Below are 21,062 nucleotides of genomic sequence, written 5' to 3' on the forward strand. Positions count from 1 at the left end.
AGATTGTTGTACTGTTGCTGAGAAATTATGTACCGTCACTTCCGTGTCTGAAGCCCCCACGGGGGGTATCCCCAAACCCTTGTACTGGCCGTCGACTTGTGTAGTTCCATTGCAGAGAGAGAGAGAGAGGAGGAGCCAAAGCGCCGACACAGGCTCGACAGGGCTGGACGTTGCACCGGCCGATTTAGTCGACGATTCGGCGTGCGTGCAAATGCTTGTAAGCGTAATTATCACTCTCTTTGGGATAATTGTTGCCCATCTAGTGGATCTTTCGCTCGGTTCGGACCGGGTTGGCTGGCTGGCTGGCCGCGAACTACCATTTCGGGTTGATGTCGTTAGCGATTAGCGCTGTGTTGTGGTGGGTTCGAGCGGAGGTGAATGAATTGTAACTTGCAGATTTTGACGCACGAACTCGTGTGTGTGGGTTGATATGTACGTCGAAGTAACTGTTGACGTAGGGAACTGTTGGTGAAGTGCACACTGTTCGGGGCATCGATATGACACACCGATGATGGTGATTATGTTGATGGGGATTCCATGTTGTCGCACGGCAGCGCCCGACAGCATGGATGCATGGGACCCGAATGGCACATGCAACACGCATATATCAATTGCGAACGGTGGTGTTGGTTGCTCGCGAGCGTTGTTTCATGGCGATGGGACGTGCCATTGATTGCTTCGGGGGGGCCTCGAGACAAGGGGCCGTTTACATGTGACAATTTCATTCGCTAGGTACATTTAATTAATCGATCAGTACGCGGTATCACTTTGTGTATGATTAGTTACTTCAACAGTAGTTTTAACTTGAATTTACTATTCATTTAACAAATAATCTTAGTATACTTTAAGCTTACTAAACTAAATTTATAAAACAAATTAATGGAGTAAAATTAATACTAACAGCAACTCAAAAACAAACTAAGCATTTGCTGTGGTAAAAAAACAATTAAAAATACGATATAAAATATTAAACTAATGTATATTTCACAAAAAAAAACACAACTCATCGATTAAATGGTTCAATGATACTTTCACCTTCCGGTGAGCAAGCATTTCCACTTAACCTTCCAACCAACCAATCAAACATGAGCCGTGTGGCGAATTAAAGCAAGCAAAAAAACCCAAAATTCACTTTCCCCTTTTTCGTACATCGATCGCTCGAAAATGTTCCTCAAACACGTCAAGTTTTCGTCAATCGTTTTCACGCATGAACGGGAAGGTTGTGTTTTCCACTTTTGTATTTTGGCAATGAAACACACAACCAGGCAATGTGGAAACTGTGCTAGTTTCAATTTCCAATCGATGCCTGGAAGTGGCCAGGCCTTCAACCCCGGCTTCGGCTGCGTGTTTTGTGGGTCGTGCACACGTATTTCGTGCGCGAAGGGTGTACACAGCTGGGATTGTGTGTGTGTCTGTGGAAGCTATTTTTAGGGCAATAATGGTTTTGCGCTCCAGCCAGTTATGGCCAACCGGTTGTTAGTATCAGTTAACGGCCCACTAACTGTTTTGATCGTTATAATGCTTACGCATGCATTTGCGCGGATGCGGTTTTGGGGCTAGGGGATTTTCCACTCCATTCCGTGCGCATTCCCCCCCACACCGGAGGTACGAGGTGGAATGGGAACGTATTGTATGATTTTTTAATTCATCGTGTAATTCAACTAAATGTAATGTGTGGCTTACTGATCGGTGCACGGGGCACTGTTTCTAGTGAGGTGTTGATGATGGTGTAAATGGTTGGTAGTTTACGGTTGATGGAGTTGACAGTGCGTGATGTGCGATACGTACTGATTGTCTGACCACAATCGGTGTTGTTTTAGTAGCTCGGTTTTTATGGGCTTTTCGTAACAAATGTACAACGATTACAATAAAACAAACTAATTGACATGAACGAACCATCATTTTAGAGAGGACAATCGTTTAATAATCATGTAATAATGTTAGTCTAATGCTAATTAAATTTATTGATGTATGCTTTAGGTTGAGATATGTGAAAACAGTTAATATTGTCCCAAAATTTAAGACTTCTCCCACAAAAGTTAATTTTGGCAACTTCTCACTGCCTTCGTAAATGTTGTGTAATGTTTCTTTGATAGTTCTTGCCATCTCTGTACACATTGTGCTATTTCCTGCCTTCCTTTCTCTATGCTTGCATCTCAAATATTCATCCTTCCCGCAAGCTACCACCTACAAAATGGCATCCATCGATAGAGGAAGTGTATCGGTAACATAGCTGCTTCCTGTAAACTTTCACCCCAAACATATTGCTCCTGCCAGCAAGCTCCTGACTTCATAATTTTACACCATCCGAGAGAAGGTCCAAGCTGGCGCATTTTGGCCTGGGCGGGACGTCTTGGTCGGGCGGCGGACACGGCAACATCGTCATCATTGTCGGCGACGGTGTTTATGATGTTATTTGTCGCGTGTGGCGGCAGCACACGGTTCGTGCATGTTCGTGCTGCTACACGCTTCTACAAAGACGCGTACTGCCCCTTTCCCCCAAAATACCCGTCGACTGCTAAAGTATCACGAGCAACATAAGTAGGGTGTATATGTTGCTTGTGTGTTTGTGTGTGTGTGTGCTGTCCCCGAGAAATAATGTCCTTTGATCGCTCGCTCGAGTGTGTGCACACATTATAAAGTGTATCACAACGAGGAACACAAACACACATACACACAGCGAATGAAGACGCTCGAAACGCTCGGTGACAGCAACACAGGCCGGGTGACTCTCTTCACCATCGACAAACGCCGCTGCCAAGGGCCTTGCGCGGGCGGGATTGCGTGTAGCAAAAGTCCTTTGAACGACCCCCGGCTCTTAGTGACGATGGGTTTTGAGCAGCACACGGTCGAGGAGTGCGAGAAGGATCGCGGTGGCTCACTCGACACAACTTGTCCGGGGCACTATGGACAAGTTTCGTTTTGGCCGGTTGACACGTCACTTTGGGGAAGGTTTCGTGTTTTTTGTTGTTGTCGCTTTTGCACTACCTTCCACGCCCAGGTGAGTGTATCATAGCCATGGTACAGCCATGGTGCTTGTAGCAGGAAGAATTGTAAAGGTGACGAAAGCGTGTACTTCACAGCATGATCTCTAGAAACAGTAGAAGGTGGTAAGGTCTTATTCCACTCCACTTGGACGGTTGAGCCGGAACTTGGCCAACAACAAAGGGAGTGAGAGATCGTGCACAAAAAAGAAAGAAAGAAAAAACGTACACACACACACACACACGCTGGGAAAAATTAATGCTCTGCTAGAATGAAGATAAATCGTTAATGGGGAACGAGTGGTTAAAGTGTTAAATAAATTAAACGCTTTGCTTCGGCTCATGATACATAAACGGGGTTAGACATTTATGAGTGTATGTGTGTGTATGTGTGTGTGAATGTGAGAGAGGTGTGACATTAATTAGATCCCGTGTACGTGCAGCCGACCGTGAGCAGGGTAATGAGCTTAGTTAATTTGCTTATTAAAGAGTACCCTCGGTACTTCGGTATGGGTAGAGTTGGGGAGTGGGAACGATGTGTCTGCCTGGCTGGATTAGCTGGTGTATAAATATTCATAATTTAATATAGTAGAGGATAAGCGATGAGCAGGTGATTGAAATAATTAGGAGAAGATGTATTCATTTAGATCTTTGGCGGACCATATAACCGTTTTTTCGCAATTTTGAGGTCCTTACTGATGTTATTATATCGTTTATTGACAATTTTTCATTTTAAAATGAGTTTAATTTATTTCAATATTTCTTGAAAATAGTGAGAAAACTGCTCAATGGCTTTTAATACTTGAATATGTTGATTTGTCCACTAAAAATTCCACTGTTATGTCTAAAATATTCGTCCAAATTGCACAAATAGACCCATCCGCACGGAAGCTTCAACAAAGGGACTGTTTGATATTTGGCACACACACACACACACTCAAACGTACAAGCGGGAAGGCTCTCCAGTGTCGTATCAAAATACGACTCTATTGGAAGCAACTTCTCGTCCTTTCCCGTTGAGCAAACACCGTCATCTGCCCATCGATCCTCCTCCCCAAAAGGTGTCGTCCCGTGCGAGTGTGTATCAGCCCGTGTAATGACGGGGACGACTGAGTTCGGGCAACACGGCACACACACACACACACACACACACACACGCGCCGGCTCGTCGGTGCACGCGGTAGTCGAATGTAGGGACTTAAATTAGCAATAAATTCGCCATAATTAATATTGAAGTTGTTTATGCAAATAGCGGAACAGATTTTCGCTACCGTGTTGCTGTCGTGCCCTTCTCCCATCCCTTCCCCGGGCTCTATTCTTCCACGGAGAAATCCTACCGTCGGTCTGTTATTGTTGTGCGTTGTATTGCACCTTTTCGGCTGTGTACATACACACACACACACAACCACCCGGGCTGTACGGGATCACCTTCCCGGGTCCGGGCAAAATTATTGGCAAAACGGTTACGCTTACAGCACGCGTGCCTGGTGTCTTTGTCGGTTTTGTGTGGCACCCGGTTTGGCACTCGCACCAGGTTGCTTTATAATGCGTTCGCTGCGAGACGGGATTGTAGAGAATCGAATGCATCCCGGTAGGAACATCGAAGGTGTTTGCTAGAAGAAGCAAGTAGTTGGCAAGAATGTATCGCTGCCCTGCCCGGCTTCTTGCGCACGGTGGTGCCGTGGCGTGTAACGTATCGCTGCAAATGGTGGTAGCTTTAGGGGATGTTGCGTGCAGTAAACTGCACGCCACGTTTAAATTACGCCGCGAAGGACAATCGGTGTTTTCTCAGGCGAAGCGTAACATCTTGAAGCCGGTTGTATACCGTTGAAGGTGGAAATTTATTTAAATAGTATCACTTGCCGGATAAAGCTGGAAGTTAGGATGGAGGAGGCATTTATGTACATAAGAAATGAAGGTAAGAACGTATACCGAGAAGGTTGAGAATGTAGTTTAATAACAAACCCCTAAGCGTAGTTTAATTAGACATCTTGAGGCTTTGAAAGTTGACCTTAAATAGTTAGTGGTAATCGAGTACAAGAAAATTGTATCACAATGATGAATGATTATATAATTATGAAATGATGTTTAGTAGTTGAACGCGTAGTAAATCATAATTATTAACACAATATTGCTCTAATCCCTCATAATCCACAATATCCTTCTGATGAGCTGTGCTAGACATACTCCCTTTTTGAAATAAAATTGATGTTCTCAACCTTTTCCTCAAATGCTAATCCATGGGACAATTTAAAGGGCTTTCAAACCCACTCTTCTACAGACCGATTGCTACCAGGACGAGAACCAGCGTTCGGATCTGCCCCAAAATCCAGTGCCCTCATGAAGTTTCATTAGACAGCCCGGTACGGTAGGTGTTTGTGTGTGTGTGCGTGTGTGATAAAATCGCTGTCCGTTTCGAAAACACAACCCACCAGAGCGCACCAGCCAAGCCAGCGGGAGTGCCGGATTTTGATCGAGTACCGATTCAGTGTCTCAAAATAATCGAAGCGCTTAAATCCTCATTCTACAAGCGGATGCTAATTCGGTGGATTTTTCCGAGCTTATTCGATCGGCCCTTTGCCGGTACGTGCCCGGAATCGGGCTACGCTGTCCTGCCGTTGGTGCCCAGTGCAAATGGAATCGATAATTCTACCGCTTCGTCGGTATCGGGTTTTGGGATGAGACGTTCATGTGGTTCGGCTTTTTTTTGGTTGGTTTTTTGTTTTTGCTTTCGTTTCGAGTTGTTCTTTGCTCAATCTTTCCATCAAGCCGAGTGGACACAGGCACCAAGCCACGTTGACATTTTCCGTCCCGGGACATGCGTTTTCCTGACGATGCCCGGCGGTCGCATTTTGGGCAGCATTTTGGGAGGCTGGTAGGCGCAGCAGGAAAATGGCAACATAAAAGTACGATGCCGCCGGCACAAAGAAACGCTGGCACATTACGCCAGAACGCACCGGGAAGTGTACAACAAGGGCACGAGTCGGGGTAGTTTGGGCAGGCTTCGCATTTTGACGTTGGCATTGACGTCGGTGCGGTGGTTCGGGCTGTGTCCCAGCGTCCTTCCCTCTCTCTATCTCTCTCTCCCTCGCTCTTTCTCTTGCTCTCTTATCGCGACAAGAGATGTGTCCTTTTACGCAATGCTTGACCGAAAATTGATACTGTCAGTAAGATGGGACCATCTCTCGGGTTGGTTCCGGCTACGGTTCGGCAACGCTCACCGCCACTCGAAGCGCCGTAGGACATTTGCTGGTAACGCGCTTCAATGGGACGCTGTACGTTCCATGATTCGATTTTACCGACCCGGCCCGGTCATGCTTCAGCCACGCTGCAAAGTTAATTTGTCTTTGGCCCGGCAAACAGGGGGTTGGGCCCTACGTTTGACGGAAAACTTGTGTCCAGGCTGTCTTTGAACGGGGATGGCAACAAAACTTGACATCCGTCCGGGAGATAAACAAAAAAAAGCACAAAATCTGTTTGGAAGTTTTTCTCCCACGCATTGGTAAAGGTGGGGCGAAGACACAGCACATTGACTGTAGTGTGCTGAGTGCCCAGAAAGCTCCAGTCGATGTATTAAATCGCGTGCCTCGACTGCGCTGGTGTGTCTTTGTTAGACTTTCATCAATTGACAACTGCGTGCTTAATCTCTCGAACGAGGAATTCCAATGTGTTGTGTCACCCGGGCAAGGAGAAGAGAGAGAGCGAAAAAAAACACATCCCTGAAGAGGAAGGAAATCGAATAGTAACAAGAAGCTAGACACAAAATTGTGTTTGTATCCGTTTTTGTCAACAACGGCAACGCGAAGCCGCCCGGAAGAAGTTGGAACAGGCGAAGCAGTTCGGTTTCAGCAAGACACATCGACGAGGGAACATCGTTTCGAGGGAATATTTGTTCACTTAATAACATAATCAAATATCCGTCCTTAACATTCGTCCTGCGTCCTCCGATGCGATGGGGGCGGTATGGTGGCCATCGTTTCGCTTGGTGAAGACCATGTGACCCACACCGTTGGGGGGGTTGGCGTTGGTGTAGGTAAGTGATTGGTTGTGTAGTTATCGAGCTATTGAGTGATGGTTTCCGTTTATAGCTGCTCGTCCGATGAAATGCGTGTGAAAGATGTATGTGTGTACGTGTTTGGGCTGAGATGTTCGTTTGTCAGTCGTTTTCTTTCTTCATTTCGTGTATTGATGAAGTTTATCACTCGTCTGCCGAACTGGAGGAATCGATGGTTGGTAGGGGTATACGCTCACCTAAAGCACGCAGGACGTGACAAGCTCAGCTGGTAGGGTGAAGATTATCATCAGCTATTACGGAACTATACGTGTGGGAGGCGTTATTTTTATGTTGAAAAGGTGTAATTTTGACTTTTGCGTTAATTTTAGTTATCAAGTTTGATAAAGTAGTATAAAGAACCGTTGATGCTTGAGCAAAATGAACGTTTGAATAAACCAACACTTGTTATGAGCATCCTGCATCTTACGGCATTAAAAACCACAGGTTGCATTCCATACTGGATCACTTTATAACAAAAGTCTTGAATAACCATTGAAACCCTAAGAAAACTGAATGAAGAGACCTAAGAAACTAACATTTATGAAAAATAAAGAAACAATTGCGTTTGAGGTACGAACATCATGAATGATGTCAAAGAATCTCAGGAGTCTTTCTTCATATTCTTTCAAAGACTCTAGTTAAACTGTTCCCCCTATATGTAAAGATAATGCTTTATGTTAATTTACAACCAAATCACAAGGAGTATACAGTTTTGCTTAAAATCCAACTCCTCGAGATTCTTCAAGAATCAGCATATCATAACGCAAAGAATATTCTCCTGAGCAATGTAGTGTAGCTTCTGAGAAATGCCTATTAACGCCTCGGTGGAAATACATCCCGTAACATATTCCAAAGAAACCAGGTGGATTAAATTCTATTGCATCTTTGCCCAAGAATCCCTGCCCGTCAATTGCAGCACTCTGGATAAATCATGCAAATGTAACGATGGCACACCAAAAAAAAAAACCTGCTCGCAACACTCGTAATATTGCCGCACCCGCACCCGTCAGTAAAGTTCATTACAAAAAAAAGGAGGAGGAGAGTGCACCGTTTAGTTTCCATCAGTCTTCGTTGCACACCCTCCATCACGATGCGATTCCCGCGGCTGCATGATGACGTCGGATTTGAAAGTTTGGTCACAAATCTCATAAATCTCTGCCTCAACGAGTACGGGCGACCCTGTTCACACCGCGTACAGCGACTCTTCTCAGTCGAAGATTGATGAAAAACTTTCGACACCTTGTCCCGGTGGCTTTTTTGCCTTTGCTCTGTTCCATTACTGTTGTTATTATTGCCACCCCCCCTCCAGGACTGCGGATGGTGCACCACGGGTGCATGTATACACAAGGCGGAGCAGCGTTAGCCTTTTTTCATGCATCAGGCGAAGGCAGTGAGACGGATTTGCATATGAAAGCTGGTTGTGCCATGTACACACACACACAGCTCGCTCGCTGTGAAGAAGGTCGCACTTGAACGTCTTTGACGGTTGCAACGATTATGCGCTGACGTAAACGGCACCATTTTGCACCAGCGCAACCGTCTTCATCCCCGGAACCGGGAAGTGCTCGGGTATTCCTCCCTCTCTCGCTAATGGGGGGCGAATGAGGAACGCAGGGTGGTACGGAGTGTGCCTGGAAGCACACTTATGAAGATATCCTGTTGCACGAGCTCATAAATCTTCTTACCGTCAGAGTGAATTCCGGCACCGCCGACAGCCGACCCTTCCATCATCTGCAACCAGACCCCGTTTTCGCCCACACCCGTCCAACCGAACGGAGCTTTCGGTCGGTCTGTCTAATGTGCTAAAGGCCAACCACATCGTGCTAATACCGGTAGGCGGCTTTCGAGCGGACGCGGCGAATGAGCTCGATCCTTGAGCCGGCGCTGAAGGAATCGAGTTACAGCGAAACTCGCGGCAAATAGCTCATGAATTAACGGTTAGCCACAGCTAATACGGCCCGGGTTGGATCGGGGAACGCGGGGCTGGATGGTTTGATGAGCTTCGCTGTTGCGCTGAGCCCCGGTTTGTGGGTGTGGGGGCTTTTTTGTGTGTATCTCGCCGTGATGTTGGATGAGTATGTTTAACCTACATTCCTCGTTGCTTTATCCAAAATTTTGTACGTTCGGTAAAACAAAGATAATAAGTGGAAGAATGGATGGAGGATGGATGTAGCATGTGAATGGGTTGAGGATGTTTAAAGTGCAAAGGAACCTGAGGCATCATGAATGAAAGAGAATGTTTTGAAGTGCAGAGCAATGTGTGCAGAGCGGCGAAGACTTTTATCCATATTGCTGTATTGTTTTGTTAACATAAATATTAGAATAATTTATATTATGGAAACTATTCTGGAGTAGACAATTGTAGAAAAATCTCGTCGTCTTAACATCATTTCGTCAACTTTAGAACTGTTATTTAAATGTTAAAGTATTGTTCCGTTGATAACGGAAGATGAAGAGGAGAGAGAGAGAGGGATGCATCGTGCCACACGGAACGACATTTGTAGTTGACGGTAGGCACGTACGTATGTATCGATATAATAAGTCGAGCGAATCGTATTGGTGTACGTGTAGCCTTGTTTGGCAAGTAAGTGTGGGAGCAAGAGCACGAGGCTAGAAACCGGCGAGCAGGTAGAAACGCGTATGCGATGAATTTATACTGGTAGTGGTAAGAGCGAGCGGTGAAATTCGAATTGAAACGGCATTCTGTTTGTAGCAACCGGCTTAGCCAGACGCAAACGCAGCGGTGTTAAGTTAGTCAATAAAGCGACACAAAAAAAACCAAACTTTTCTTTCGTATCCACTGCTTCCAATATCCAAGTATTGTGGTTTGTGTGAGATTGGATGATATGATATGGAGCAAAATAACTTGATATCACGCAATACGTCATTTTACACCTCAAAAAGTCATTTTACACCTCAAAAAAAGGATGACACCTAACAGAGCAGAATAAATGTAAAACCTTACAGAGCAAAAGAGATTAGGGAATTGAGTTACAAGCATTTCTAGACTAAATGCTGTAAAAATGTGAAATAGTATTAAGCTTCAATTGTACTCAAAATAAATCGTTTTCATTCTTTAAGCTCTACTTATCCACATCGAAACTCGTGTAAACTAAAAACAAGTTTAAAACAGCAGGTAATTGCACGCATGATCCCAATTTCCACTTATTCGAAGCTGCCCCGCAGCTCACAAGGCATGGCATAGGCATGCAGGCTTTACTACCGAAATGGTTTCCGCTACTTACTTAGTAAGTCTGTATCCCACATTTTGACCGTCTTCACCGGCAACGACTGTCTGCTTCTGTCGCTTTTTGCCCGTACACTTTGAGAAACAAAACCCACAAACCCCCATGCACGGGACACGGTTTGCAAGGGGCCGTTAATCATTCTTACGAGCCTTTGGGAACAAAAGAGCGTTCAAGGGGTAGAAGGAGAGGGAGGGGGGGGAGGAGATTGCGGCAGCAAAAGGAAACGCTCGTTTGGCTCCAAATTTATGACAAAGTTGAAAAGTTATTCGACAAAGTTCTTCTGCTGCTGCTGCTGCTGCTTCTTCGCGAGCGACTGGAAACGGAATGGAAATCTTGGAGCATCTAGCAAATGGAGAGCTTGGGATGGTTACTTAATGGTGTAAGCGGGTGCAGTGGAAGTTGTTGCTTTTTGTTGTTGTTCGTTTAGTATTTACAGACACCCTTACAGACACACAGTCACATACCTCGTCCGGCCGGTGAAGACGGTGGCTTGGGTTGTCAAGCGATGAGCGATTTCGGTTTCCCGCTGATTGGAGATATTATCGTACCGTCGCAGAGGGAAAATATGGATTCTTTTTATTGTTTGTCGCTGATATGCGAGGATCGCTTCATCAAGAGGGAAACTATATATATTCTCATCCTTGACACAGCTTATGCGTATGAGGTTTTACATTTTATTGATCATTTTTTATAGACCCCCAGCTTGGATTTAACGTTTGCTACTGAGTGGCTTATTTGGGTATAGGCAAATCAATACCAGGCCTGCCAGACGTGATGTGTTTTTGCCACCGTGATTGAGGCTTTCAATTGTTTTCAAGAAGTGATTGAAGATTCGATACGAAGGTAATAAGGTAGCTTCACTAAAAAAACGTGTTATGATTATTTCGTAAATTATCAAAACTCCAGTTACTATAAAGAATAATGTTACTAAACCTATCGAATTTAGTATTTCTGCTAAATCCAACAACAACAATCTGTTGCCAATTCTATTAAAAAACTTTCTATATACCAAAAAACTTTTCCATCCATCTTCTGTTCCTCTGATCGATCATTTCGGATTCACCTTTGAACCGGGAAGGAATTGTGATCACGTTTACACCTTTTGCTCCGATCTGATCCGGCACGTTCCTCGTCTTTGTGGTTTGTCATCAAAACAGTTTCCATTCGTCACCGCCAAGTTCCCGCTTCCCGTATATCTGTAAAGTCGGCCGAAGTCTGAAAAGCGTTCGAGCAAAAAGGAAAAGTAAATTTATGCACAAAACGCGTGTTCCAAAAGTTGGTCCACTGTGTTATAAAAGGCAGCGGCTAGAGGGGGCAGAAAGGTGGGTTCCCTTTCCTTTGCTTTAACATTACCCGGTGGGGTAACTTTTCTTATCGCTTTACTCTATCGAACCGATCCGTCCCCAGGATCTGCGACTTCGGCTAACGCCCTTTTCCTCGTTTTTCCCGACAGTTATAATGATGATCTTTTAAGTTATTTATTATTCATGCATTTGTTGAGCGCCCGCTCGTCTACGCCGAAGAAGTTACAACAATCGTTACAACCGGTTGTGGAAAGAAAAATGATTTGTGAGAGGAGGGAATAAGGAAAGGATGTTGTGTGAGTTTTCAAGGTACATTTTTAAGAAGGAATAAAACATGTTTAAAGGCTGTGTTGAGTCGGAGTGATACAGAATGGGTAAAGGGTGTAGGATAACATTTTTCAGTGTACGTTTAACCTTGAGCATATGCATCTACCATCTGTTAAAGTTTTTGGATAAAAATGTTTCCCTTTGCTGTATTGTTTTCTTTTCCACTGTGCAATGTTATTTTAAAAGGTCTATCATAAAAGATACCGCTTCCTTTTGACTTAAACCATCTACCCGACACACCTGTATTTTGTCTTCGGTCGCTCACAGAGCGAGAGAGATTCAATAGAGCAATGAATACGCAAGGGGCGATGTTACCTTTTCTCGGGGTTATCGTTTTATCAAAAGCGAGGGTTTATTCTCCGGCAATTCCCTCGGCCCACAGAACGTTCGCAAGACAATGAAGTCTTCGCTGCGATGGCCAAAATCATCTTAGCTGGTTGGAAGAAAAATGAAGGTTAAACTAATAAAAAACGATTCGGAACCCGGTACCGCGTGCTGGTGCTGATATTTCGGTTCCTGGGGCAGTGGGAGTGTAATTTTAAAAACCCTTTTTCGTTTAGCCTCGGCAAACGCACTCCCTACACCGAGTAGAGATAAAGTGAGGTGAAAGGTAAAATAATCTAAATTATTATGAGGGTAATGCCTCCTAGGAAATGGGCGGCATTATGTTGTATGCCATTTAGAAAATGAAATTTCGCTCATGTAATTCGCCTTTGTTCGTGGTTCGAGCTTTACGCCGGTTGTGTTGAGCAGGGGGTGCATTTATGTTTTACTTTCATGTCCGTACCATTTCTACCTTTGTGTCGCGTTTTTTTTGTTTCACCATTTATTGAATTTTCTACAACGTTTGTTTCTTTGCTTTGCTACTTCCAGCGTACTCAACAAGCCACATGCAACGCTACACCTAATCAAGTGCGGGAAGATGAATGTCAATTTGCTGCAACATCCGTCAATCAAGTAGAAGAACGTCTGGCGTCCAGCGATGACGTCACAAGCTGTGTACTGTCTTAGTCTTCAGATACGTAAGTGAAATATTTCGCACTTTCTGAACTGCATTCTGGTAAAAATGTTAGAAAGATATAGGTTGTAAAAAAGAATTAAATTTGAAAAACGCCCTAGCTACATGGTTCACAATCAATTTTCTTGAATATGACACCCAAAACAAACCACCAGGGTAACTAACACGTAAACAACAACATTTACCCCAAACGGTGGCGTTTTCCTTTCCCTTGAGATGGGTTTACGCATAGGCGCTAAATGCTTTACGAATTTCTGGTGGAAAGAATTTTATTATCACCCTGTCCACCCTGCTGACAGTTGGGGGGTAAACTGTGATGTTTGTTTTTGTTTGGTATTATGGGTGGGTGTTTGATTTGTGTTCGTTTACACTCGCCACCATCAATCGGCACACTGTGTTTGCTGCTGGACTTGTGAGAGGCGAGGAGAGTGCTCCATCCACCCAGGCATGAGGCGATGTTTATAATTAGAAATCGAATATTTTCATCAAGACATTCAAGAAATCGAATATGGAGAGAGCAACAGTTTAATTAATGAACACTCGTTGAAGTCCACAATCTTATTGATTGGTGAGAGAATATGTAGTATCCGGTTTTAAATTTTTCACTAATAGTTTTTAAAAGAAGATAATCCTGTTGGACAATTTATGGCCTTTAGTTATAACCTAGTACGACTCTGCTGTATGTAAAATAGAACTCTGTAGTATTTTGCTTCTCGTAAGGGCCCTTTTTCATCAGTAAAAAGATAAAGTACCGTTTGGGTGGTTCTACGTTTGCTTGTACTTGCTTTACATTTAAAAACTAAACAACCAAAAATCCTTCAAAAGTTTCACCACCTTTGTGAAACTTTTCCACTAACCCTGTTTGCGCACGTACACTCCACGTAGCATCTTGTGTTGAGTTGGATGTAAACGGAATTTACCGTGCCGGTGCTGATGTTGTTGTTTTCAGAACCACCATACGTGTGCTACACATTTGCACGTACGGCGCTGTGGATGTAATACCCGCACAAATGCCACTTTACTCTCGCTCACCCGAGTGCGCCCCAGCCGCACCTTGTACTGCTGGCTGTGTGTGGTAAATGCATCGTAAATTACTTACGAAAGTGGGTGGTGGATGCATCGCGCGGTGCGCTCGGTCGCCACGATGCCGCGTTTCGTTAACTCTGCTTTCTTGCCCCTCGTGGCCCGTGCAATCTTTCCCACGAAAGGCACGAACTGCTTAAAAATATTAAACGCCAACCCGAGAAAAGCCGGAGTGCACCCAGCGTGCTGTGCACAACAGCACGCAAAAGTGCTAAAATAGAACAATAAAACTCGGCAAGCCGGAGTCGGACCCGGGCCGGTCGGGCAAACAAAACACAAGAAGAAAAGCCCATTTAAATGGGTGGCGCAAAGGAAAGAGGAACAAAAATTAAAATAAAACAAAAAAAACACGAGAAATGCAAAATGACGGAAAATGCAAAACAATTGTCATTAGTTGTAGTTAGCGCTCGCGAGGAAACTTGCGCGAGGTGGGCGTAAGGTTGTGTACTGCCTTCCTCCCCGCTTGCGCTGTAAACAATAACGGGCAGAAGAACTCGTTTAAAGTTGCTCATTATGCCCCGCAAACCGTTTGTGTTTGTGAACGTCGAGAAAAGCAATCTAATTTTTGGGTTAAAAAGTTGCAGCATGTGTTTTTTTTGCGGGAGAGGAATGGCAAACGCAATTGCATTTGTTTGCAGACTTCTTTGCACGAGACCGTTGTGCTGCTTTGAATTTTTCGCTGGATTAATTGAAATATTAATGTTTGTTTGGCTGCAAGCAAATTGTTTCATTTGTGTGTTAAATAGGTGCAATGAATATCAAAATAGAACACCTTAAGTGTGGAGTGTGTTGTTTTTGTAAAGAAACCGCTTACCTTTTTGTTTATATCTGTTTAAGTAATCAATTTGCTTATTGGATTATTTGTGTAATCAATTGCCCGTTTCGGTTTTATATACTAAAAATATAATAAAAGTTTCATTCATTTGATTTTGAGTCATTCTTATCACTGTCTCTGGTATCGTTACGTTCACTCATCCTTGCCATTATCGCACAACAACACCCCAATCGTAATTGTACTCCATTTGTTTTCCCGGCTGAGCTCGAGCCCATGGAGGATGATTGATTCCATTACTTACGCTCAATTTATTGCCAACGAGGTAAGGAAAAGGACGACCGACGACGATGGCCCCCTTGCTTCGCTTGTTTGACGTTTGTGATTAGTCCATTAAACGACGAGCATCCCGAGAAACGTTCAAGATCCGGATGGCATATTGGCCGTTTAATCTCACCTCACTCCACGCATCATTACTCTCTTAGTTTTCTCTGTGTGAGTGTGTGTGTGTGCATAGGAAAATAGCTTCACGATTTGTGTGCATTCTCGGGCAATGGGAGCGAAATGTCTTGATGCCGAAGACACCAGTCGACGATAACGACGACGACAATCGTTTTGCTCGTCCTGCTCTACGGGGGTGTGTATCAATTGTGAGGGTGGAATCCTGGGTACGTGTTTTTCTCTGAATGTGTATGTGTGTGTGTGTGTGTGTGTGTGTGTGTGTGTGTGTGTGTGTGTGTGTGTGTGTGTGTGTGTGTGTTTGAAGGAAGCTCTATTGTTTGAAAGGAAAACCTCGTTCAGTGCACAGCCGTACTCAATCAGAGAAGGGGCAAAGAAAAAGGGCAACCGTGTACGGCGAGCACGACTTCCAGAGATGTTCTTCGAGTCTAGACTCTATATATTTCCCGGCCAGGCACCAGGCGAGTGAAATGATGACTTTTCCGATGGCACCAGTGGCACCGTAACGGTGGCCGTGTACTTGACGGGAGCGAAAGACGACTTGTTTTATGCTTGCATTGATGGCTTCAAGAGTAACGCACGACAATCATATGTTTCTGTTCTATGCTTTCGTAGCGCACGTTTGCATTGAATGTGGGACAGAAAAACGATCCAAAGAAAAGATTTCAGACAGTCAATTGCAAATGCACATACACATGGGCACCTCGAAAAGCATGGAAGAAAAAGTCGCTTTCTCAAGTGGAACTTTCTACTGCTCGTTTTGTCTTCCTATTTTCCATCTCACGCTCTCCCAAAAGGAAACACAAGCCAAAGAAATATTTCTGGACGCGTCTGGAGTAGGTTAAAGATGAAGCAAGAGACAAACTAAGAAACAAAAAAAAAAAAGAACGTCTTCCCATTTCACTTCCTCAAGCATTTGCAAAACAATCGCCCGTCGACCATCTTTCCGGGCATTAGTTCGCTTTCGGGACCAAGATGAACCACACTCCCGGGGCCGCCGGTTGGATTAGTAAAGTTTACCATCTTTTTTCTTCGTCCTCCCAAAATGCTCATTTCCTGCTTCATATCCGCCTCGTTGCTGCACAGATAGCCGGGGCGATTGTGCACCCTTGTGCCCGTTGTCCTTTCCCGGAAGCGGGCGCCCGGGCCAATGTAACGTTACTTTTTTTAAGAGCCTCATAAAAGAAGTTAATTTTCTGAAGTGGAATTCGGATGATAAAAATATCCGTAAATCTCGCCCGGGGTTTCTTCCGTCCCGGGCTTTGCTTTTGAAAAGCGTAGAAAAGAGGGATGAAGGTGGAAACGCGGTACGGCAAATCGCTGAAAGTCATCCGGAAAGCTGTTCGCTTTTGTAGGACAAAAACGAACCAAACGCGCTCAAATTACTCTCAGGCACACACATACACACAGAGTCACAACGAACATTTATGTGCGCTGTAATGGGGTGTGAAATAGTTGGACGTACAAGATCAAAGCATCTGATAGGTTATGAGCGTTTTTGTTTCGACTGGTGTTGAACTGGTTGTAACTGTATGGAAGGGCAATACACATTTTTGACCTGTGTCAGATAGTGTGAATAGTTTGAGGTCATATTTGATTGCTTTTGTTCTAAGAAATGTCCGGCAATGAAACATATTTGCTAAAACGTTAAATTATTGCATCGTGGTGCTGTATTATTGTTTTAAACGAACGGTGGCCGTTACTTCTTTCCGCAGTTTGTTTCTCCATTTCTCCGTAAAGCTAATTTTCAACCACATTACATGTGTCCTTCCACTTTCATTCGCACGTCCCCATAACCTCGAGGGGCTCACGTTCAGTCGTGTTAGAGCGCTATCCATCATGGTCTAGATGGGAGTCTAGGTGAGAAAAACTAACTCCGGCACGGCGTTCCTTTCTTCCAGGAAGTATCATACCTATTACGGGGTTTTGTTATGTTACGCTCCTGCCTTTTTATAAATTACTCCCTGTCATGCACCGTATATCATCGTAATGAACACACGGCAAATCCTTTCTAAGGTAACGCAGAGCGACCTCGCCGTTTGCGTGGTTAGAATTGGAATGGAAGGGTTAGGTTTAGTATTTTTTTGTGTTACTAATTTTACTTAAAATAAACTCAAACGTTGTAAGTCGTAAAGGGAAGGGATTTTGTTGACTTTTCTAGATCGGGAACCGAATAAAACTGCACGATAAACATGTAGCAAGGATGAAGAAAGGATGTGTTGGTGTGTTGGTATTGGAGGTTTTCTAAATTGCTGTTTGCTCTTTGCAGTCGATGCGGTTAAAATGTATCGAAATGAATTATGGGATAAAGGGGTATGAATGCCATATGGTTTTCCACTTTTTGCCCCAAAGTCATAAGCTTTAAGTTGTTTATTAAAGATGAAGCATTAGTGTATTTTCTAAAGCTTCCCTTCTCGGCTGTTTTGAAGCGCCTGAATGTATGCAATATGAACATTTTCAAGTCAATTCGGCTGAATGAACCATGTTTAGTTTTTATTCCACCTTCTGTAATTTATGTATTTTGATACTCGTTAAATATAGATTGTTCTTAAATGCTACCTTCTCGTCTACCTTTGGTAGCAGACAGTTTAGATTCAAACGACATTTACCTGAAACTAGCGAGGAATTTTGATCCTGCAGCAATTCGCCGTCCACTTGCTGCACAAAATCATTTTCCCTCCAACTTTCCCCATTTACAAACACACTTCCACGAAGGGCTTCGCTGGATCCCAATGGGAAAAGGCACCGCTTCTCGGTTCTGGGAAAGTCTGCAACACAAAAAAAAATAAAAAAAGAAGAGTGAACCAACTCCAATCGTCGTTAGAGCAGGATCGCTTCTTCGTCTGCACACTGCATTCCCGCTGCTGCCAAAGTTCAATTGGAATTGGAATTTCCGATTCCAGCGTCGAGGGAGTTCCAGCTTGGTGTCACGGTAACCCACCCGGTGAAAGCACCGAAAACCAGCTGTCTGGCATGCCGATATCTAACACCCACCCTTATACCACCTCGGCCTCGGTGTCAGCTTGTTTAGCTGGGTCGTTACTGCTTCCCAACCATGGGAAGCGCGCGGATGACACGGAAATGATGGGCAGGATGTTGTAAATGTTGTAACACTTGATTTCTGGTGCCGTTTCCTCTTTTCCTCTGTTCACCGGAACCGTTTTCCTGTCACCCAACCGGATTCCAGAGAATCGCACTCGCAGTGAATGAATTTTTCGAACACCTCGGTATTGATTCCAATTGGAAGGTGGCCAACGGGTACGGTGCTGTAAAGCAAATAGTCGACCGGTACGAGCTGGTTCGTAGTCGGAACCGTCCTCCCCCCCCCCCAGTGGCTGACCGAGCGTTACTGCTGTGGATTGGAGGATTTTGGGGGTAGCTGTCAAACATACTTCCACGGGGAGAGTGTGTGAAAGAGAAAGAGCCAGTGAAAACGGGGACTGAGCTTGAGCATGATTTATTATGCACTTTGATGGTGTGTTTGCTTCCGGCCACACCACCACCACCACTGAGTGTGCGTTGGAGGTGAAGGCTTTTTGGCGTTTCCCCACGGACACTCACTCCACGGGTGCCTTGCGATGGGAATGAGAGATTGGTTTTGGGTGGGTAGGCTCCACGCTGGAAAGTACGCTGTGGTATGCTGTGCTGGTCTTGCTCCGGGCTGCTACTGCTGTAATGCAACAGGGACGGCTTTGATCGGTTGTGTGGTGGTTTTGGTACGGTGTTTGGAGCGGTCCTTCTGTACGGAATGACGGGACAGGGCGATGAGGAATTGTGGCAGTGAAATTGAGGACGATGTGTAATGAGCATTCGTCGGTGCGCTTGATGGTGTCGATGATTGGCAGCGAGGATTGCTAACGATTTATTGACTGACGGTACCATAATCATCTTAAAAAGCACTGGATCGGATTAGTCTTACTTTGGAAAGGGTGCTAGAAGGTCACATGCATCATCTGGGGAGTTGATACTGTTAGTCAAACAATCAGAATGAAAGTTGAAAACACTTTTTAGGAAATATTATAACAACGTGTTCAATGCATGTTGCACAACGGTGTATTTTACATCGTTTTAAGAAGAAATATTTATTCCATATTGAAAATCAGTATTCCGAATAATACTGCCCAATAATCCGACACAGCACCAGGTTGTTGCATCATTACGTTGAAGAATACGGTCTCATTGGTAATAAAATGATATGTTTGATGGATTGTTTGCGTATTGAAGCTATCTTAGAATAATCTTTTAATGCTCCATAATCCGATTCTAAGAAGTTAAATATTACCACCTTCGGTATGTAACGACAGTTTTGATTGTGCTCAATTATAGGAACTAAGAACCTTCTCTTCGAGGTGTAAAATGGTTAATGGATTACAAATCTTGACAAAATTGACATGTTCTCAGAATAAGGAAATTAAAATCAATATTTCTTTACACATAAAGGGGCATCAAACGAACTTTGCCTTTGTAATTGGAACTCATAAATATCTAAAGATTATTCGAAAATGCCTAATAAATGGTAACTGAACTAACATTGATGAACTAACCCTAAGTGAACAAACCCAGTAGATTGGTCAAAAATATTGTGACAGTTCTATCTGTTATCCTAACGCTCCAGATTTACCTTCTCGATATCGTTATCGATTGAAAGTACCCAAATACCAGCCCCAAACCCCAAAACGAACAACCTTGAACGAAGGTCGTTCCCGGTTAACCTTCGGAAGCTCGTAAAGAAAGCGTTAAAAAAGCCTTCTCCTCCCCCACCCCAGTCGTCCACTTAGTATGCTAACTGGCTTGCTGGGCAATGGTGAAATATGTACATAAATTGAACCGATTCAACAAATGATAAATCACTTAACCACACCGATGACACACCAACCAACCTTTCATCTCCTCCTCACAAAGCTTCCTCCATCCTTTCCCATTCCTGGTAGCTGGTATTGATTTATTAGCAGCTCGACATCTATCTTCCCAGCCTTATCCGGGATGTTCACCCGGAACGCCTGAGTTTGATTTAATTTATTTATGCATACGGCTCAGTTCGACAGTGGCTGCTCAATTCCATCCCGGACCCGGTGTTCGGAGCGCATACCTGCACGCGTAAATTGTATCCCCACGTAGTCCCCGGGACTGAGGACACGCAATTTTCCACTGGAAAGGTCGGTAAGGATGGTGAAGGGAGTGTACGCAAGAAATAGATCGCAATCATTCCGAAACTCACTTCCCCATTTCGTTCGCAAGCCGTGCCGTGCCGCTTGTAATGCGAACCCAATCTTCTTTCGGTTAGGCGGGTGAGAGAGAGGGAGGGATCGGACGGGCTCCAGTTGCGATTACCGGTTTTGCCAATAATGGTAAGCAGGCCCGTGCCTACCGTATGCTTCTCGGTTATCGTGTGCTAAGCGGCTAAATCTTCTTCAAAAGCCTGTCTAGCCGGTCGCCCGATCCCTTTCGGCAAAAGGAATCATGGAATCGTAAGAAGCGACCGAAAGGAAACAATCGCCCCCTCCTCCTCCCACTCCCCTGTGCAGGAAGGGGATGAAAGGTGCCGGAAATGTGAGCAACTTTCGGATCGCTGTACCGGAAGCGGAAGCCACCGGTTTACGGTCCGCTGGCGGGAGGTGCCCGAACCCCGCGTGAGCCCGAAGACAAATAACGTCGAAGCACATAAACAACAACAGGTACTTATGGCTGTATTATTTATCGTTCCATTTTCCAATTGGCATATTTGCGCCTCTCGGGTTATCGGGCTGTGAGCGAGCTGGTTGTGCGCCGCGAAGCGTTTGCAAGCGTTCGATTTTCTCCCACGGTCTTCTGGG

At 44.6% G+C, this 21,062-nt stretch overlaps 1 protein-coding gene across 10 annotated transcripts in view; it reads left to right on the forward strand.

Annotated features, from left to right (window-relative positions):
- The window catches only part of LOC1269973 (uncharacterized), a 178,764-nt gene that overhangs the window by 33,638 nt on the left and 124,064 nt on the right, over positions 1-21,062 (forward strand). For all 10 annotated transcript variants that reach the window (XM_061648136.1, XM_061648135.1, XM_061648134.1 and 7 more), the window contains exon 3: positions 12,791-12,939. In XM_061648136.1, the coding sequence (XP_061504120.1) occupies positions 12,900-12,939 (40 nt within the window). In that variant the 5' untranslated portion in view covers positions 12,791-12,899. The remainder of the gene's footprint in view (positions 1-12,790; positions 12,940-21,062) is intronic.

Source organism: Anopheles gambiae, chromosome 2, assembly GCF_943734735.2.
Source record: "Anopheles gambiae chromosome 2, idAnoGambNW_F1_1, whole genome shotgun sequence".
NCBI classification, from domain to species: domain Eukaryota; kingdom Metazoa; phylum Arthropoda; class Insecta; order Diptera; family Culicidae; genus Anopheles; species Anopheles gambiae.